Below are 4,718 nucleotides of genomic sequence, written 5' to 3' on the forward strand. Positions count from 1 at the left end.
GTATATGTTGCGAGTATAGTTGTGTGCGCAGTGGCTTCTTTGCTCGCACTGAGAAAAAAATTTGTCAATCCCAAAAAATATATAGTCCGATACGTTCAACTAAACATTTTAGTTTGTTAACTAAATATTAGTTGTTTCTACAATTTATTGCGTTTCTTTAATCAAGAATTAATTAATTCAACTAATGTTTAGTTAACTAACTAAAATGTTTAGTTGAACGTATCGGACTAAATATTTCTTGAGATTAACAATTTTTTTTCTCAGTGCGTGATTGCTCTCCGCTCGCGTAAGAGCGCATCAGGCATCTGCGCGAAATAGAATCGCATAGATTTCCCGTGACCTGGACTGTATTCCGATATTTACTGTCAGCAACTGTCAGTACTGAAAATCTATAGTATACGTAACATAAAATATAGAAAAATATAAATTTTTAGTACTAACAGTGAATATCAGAATGCAGCCCTGATTAGTCGGTGGTGGCGTGCGTGTTAGCTAAAAGTGCGTTGCGCGCCGCGCGCGTAGTAATACGTGGCACGCGCGCACCCGCACGGTCGTGTTGTGGTCGAGAGTAAACAGTCGAGAGTCCGCATGCGTTCTTTATCGCCGTTGTTGAGGCCCGTTTTTAGCATCACTAATCGCGCCGTTCGTGCATTGTGCAGATTGTGCTTCGTAAGTGCGTGCAGTGACGTCCATAAATTGAATAAGTGCGTGTTAAATTGTGCCATAGTAAGGATAAGGATGGACGATTTCACAAAAGATTTATTGGAATCTTGGGACGTAGGTAGTCTCGTCGATCATTTCAAAGGTAATAATTATATCTTTCTTCAAGATTACAGTTTTATCTTGTATGTTTTTTATCTGGACTTGTGAACAGAAGTAGATTTGTAGAAGGTTGCTTTACCGGAAATATAATTAATTAGAACCTCTGCACAAGAACGTCCGTACCGTAAGCTGTATATCTTCGGTCAACGCAACGAAATAAATGAATGTCCAATGTATAGAAAAGGAGAAATCTTTTTACACGCGGGAAATGCGTCTGTATCTTCTTCGTGTGTGTTCCGGATTCTGAAATTTAAGTTATATTTATATTTTCTCGGACGACTACAGCGTGTAAGTCGATCATGGCACGCGTACACACGTCCCCGACAATGGGATCACGCGCGGGCCATGCCATGCTTCCGCATATTTGCGTCGCTTCCGAATTTGGAATTTCGCGTGTTGTGCGACGATCCGGCGAGCTCAGTTCAAGCTCGACGGACCTTTGATCGAGACCTATCCGAATCACGATAGGTAACGAGACTATTCCTCGCGCAATAACGTCTACGTTTTAATTACGAAGTGCGGGAGTAATTAACGATAAGGTTGTCTCAGACGTCGTCATACAATCCTCAACAGTGTGCAAAAAGATTACTTATTTTCTACACCTGGACATTCAGAACAAAGCGACGTAAGCAACGTGTGCTAATACACACTGAGAACCCATTTCGTTGAATCAACTAAATCCTTGTTTGGAGAGAGAGATATGGGCAAACAAATTCTTTAGTTAATATAACAGAAATTTGGTTCATATAACAAAAAATTTAGTTATGTTAAAAAATGTTTGTTATATATGTTAACTAAATTTTTTGTCATGTGAAACAAATTTTTGTTATATTAATTAAAGAATTTGTTTGCCCATATCTCCAAACAAGGATTTAGTTGATTCAACGAAATGGGTTTTCAGTGCATTTTTGAAAAAATATATCTGCGAAATATCTGTAATTGCATATTATCTATAACATACTTAGACAAATATTTATATATACTTACAGAAAATTGTATCGACAAAGAATGTATGGCTAATTTAACGCCGGAGTTAATGAAGGAATTAATTCCGCAAGTCGGATTAAGAATTAAATTTCGTAAAAAATGGCAAGAACATTTTAAAACAACTGAAAACGTAACATCTGTACGTACACATTTTATTGTTGTGAGATTTATTAAAATTTTAAATAAATATTAATATGCAAAATAAAAGTAAAATTATATATAATATAATTACATATATTTGGTATGAAATATATGTTACAGGAACGAGATAAAAATATTATTTCTGCACACGATAATGGTTCATCAGATGAAGATTCTACCAATAAAGAAAATCGTTCATTTCTGAATGAACAAGCCACTACATCGTCGTCGATATTTAGAAAGTTGCAACGACCATCTGTTAAAGATATTTTAAAGGGCACATCACAGGGACGCGCAATTTTGAAGTCGTACGAGAAACAAAAATTATTAAGCAGACCATGTCGAAATAATATTGTGGATTTAATTTTGTCGGAAGTTTTAAATAATATTCACGGGTAAATTTGTTATATAAATTATAAAATAATAAATGTTTTACAAGAAATAATATATTTATATTATTATGTAATTATTTTGTAGGCCACTTAGAAATGAAGATTTTGAAGCATTATCCAAGGAAATTGAAGAGTTATTTCCAACAGAAACATGCCACGGCTATTATATTCCGCCTGTACCGAAGAAACACTCGAAAAATAATAAATCTATAACATCACGTGGTAAACTGGTTGATAAATATAGGAATAAAATACGAGATTATAAAAAACTAACAGGATGTAGCTTGACAGACACCAGTTCTACATCTCCTTCAACATCTGCTTGTAATAGCGACTTTGAAGGTAATTACATAATAAATAGATGGATAGAATAATCGATGATATACATTAAATACTTTTTTATGTTTGTTTATATATTAAAAATATTTTACTGTTTTATTTATTACTATTTCTTGTTTCTGCAGATGATTCTGTGATTCGCGAAAGCCTTTTGTGGCTTGAAAGTAATCAGTCACCATGGCAATTAGTTGAAAATCATTGGAAAGTAACTGTGGCACACAGACGAAATCAAATACAAAAATCTTCAAATAAAACTATTGAAGAAATTTTTACTCAGTGGCCTATTTTGAAACATCCTACAGCACATACATTGATTGACGAAGATTTTACATATCTCAAGTTAACATCAGAGGATTGTATAAAGAATTGGTTTAACTTTTTTTCTAAAATTCAGGAAATTTGTCCTGTTAAAGAAGAAAAAATTGTGAGCGAGTTACATCTTCTACTCAATGCAGATGATTTAACAGATGGTACGTTTACAAAAAAATGTATATATATTTACACGAAATTATTTACTTTCTATGTTTTCAGACGCTAAAGTTGTAATACAAGTTTTGTTGCTATCTCATCTCATTCCTCCAAAAGGGAGAATTCGCATTAAAAAAGAACATTTTAAACCATCTATAAGTGAATGTAAAAATAGCATGATAGTACATGCAAAGGTAAGAAGTTTTCGATGTGTGTGTGTGTGTATCTTGCATATATTACTGCTATGTATATTATTAAAAAATACATGTACGAAAAATTAATAAAAGATCTTATTTTCAGATACCTGGCGATATTAATCGTATTCAGGAAGAAAAAGTAAAACGAGCACAACAATTAGGATTAACTGTACAACCGTACATAATAGTTGTTGGTCTTACTCTTGCAGATGTAAATGGATTCTATGTTTGCATAGATAAGGTATTATATGAAGTTACAACGGCATTAAAAGCAGTGGATTTATGTTTCAAAATATTTCATGTATTTGATGTTAATTATTCACCAGAAAGTGAGCACATTTGGTATATACTGCAGCTTTGTCTTTATAAGTTTTCTACAAAATATGATAAACAAATTTCATATGTAATGCCAATTATTAAGAACTTCAACTCCATGACAAATTAATCACTTTATATTAGATGTATTATTTTATGTTATACTTAAAACAATCTATTAATTATTATTTCAATAATTTTTTAAGTTATTTTACTTAAAAATATTACTTATTCCTTTAACTACATAGACTACTAAACATTAAAAGAGATTATTGTATAATTATCTGCCATAACATGTATATCTGTTCGTTTTGCGATAATAATTCTTTAACAGTCACATGTCTCATAGCACATTTAAAAATGGTGCACAACGCCTCACATTCTACTTTTATATGTAAACAAGACAATTGTATGCGTACCTTCATAAATTTATATTCATTTAAACGCCATTTAATGCTAAAACATCCCAGTCAAAATAATACAAATGTTTCTGTTATATCTGAACTGCATTCACTAAATAATAATTTGTCAGAAATTTTAATAACTGATGACTTGTTTAAAAAGTACACTAATGCTGAAGATTTATTAAGCACAGAGGCTTGCGAACAAATAATGAACGATCCGTCAATAACGTTAAAAAAATTTGATGATATAGTAACCAGAAACGCTGCTTTATTTGTTTCAAAATTATATTCGGATAATTCTTTATCACGATCGCTTGCACATAAAATAATACAATACGTAAGCAATTTTTATAAATCAACTATTGAAATTATTATACATAAATATGAAAGTACAGAGAGTGAACGAAATGTATCATTTAGTATAAAATGTTGATATCGATATAAGTTAAGTATTAATGGGACCATATTTAAATCTGGTATGAGCATAGAAATAGGCACAAACGGTATATTTCGCTATTTTGGTCTCATTCAATATATTATAACAAATACAGATCGGTATGTTTATTATGTTTATAAAAAAATGGAAACATTACGATTTTCTCAACATATACATGCATTCGAAGTCTTAGAAACAGAAGTATGGGGTTGTATTG

At 31.8% G+C, this 4,718-nt stretch overlaps 1 protein-coding gene across 2 annotated transcripts; it reads left to right on the forward strand.

Moving 5' to 3' along the window:
• The first annotated feature begins 243 nt into the window (after positions 1-243).
• Positions 244-4,704, forward strand: LOC112458459. 2 transcript variants are annotated; one of them, XM_025022100.1, is made up of 7 exons: positions 244-805; positions 1,812-1,948; positions 2,071-2,345; positions 2,428-2,684; positions 2,807-3,151; positions 3,213-3,343; positions 3,450-4,704. In XM_025022100.1, exons 1-7 carry the CDS (start codon positions 589-591, stop codon positions 3,789-3,791), a joined length of 1,704 nt encoding a protein of 567 aa, XP_024877868.1. In that variant the 5' UTR covers positions 244-588; the 3' UTR covers positions 3,792-4,704. The 2 variants fall into 2 exon arrangements, with proteins under 2 accessions (XP_024877868.1, XP_024877873.1); XM_025022105.1 differs by lacking the exon at positions 244-805 and adding an exon at positions 842-1,447.
• Positions 4,705-4,718: the final 14 nt, after the last annotated feature.

This window comes from Temnothorax curvispinosus, unplaced genomic scaffold (assembly GCF_003070985.1).
Source record: "Temnothorax curvispinosus isolate PA1 unplaced genomic scaffold, ASM307098v1 QBEX01000828.1, whole genome shotgun sequence".
Lineage (NCBI taxonomy): Eukaryota > Metazoa > Arthropoda > Insecta > Hymenoptera > Formicidae > Temnothorax > Temnothorax curvispinosus.

Coding starts and splice junctions, on each gene's coding strand:
- LOC112458459 (XM_025022100.1), top strand. CDS start 589: ATGCGTTCTTTATCGCCGTTGTTGAGGCCCGTTTTTAGCATCACTAAT. Junction 2,685..2,806: donor TTGTAATAGCGACTTTGAAG/GTAATTACATAA, acceptor TTGTTTCTGCAG/ATGATTCTGTGATTCGCGAA. Junction 3,344..3,449: donor GCATGATAGTACATGCAAAG/GTAAGAAGTTTT, acceptor TCTTATTTTCAG/ATACCTGGCGATATTAATCG.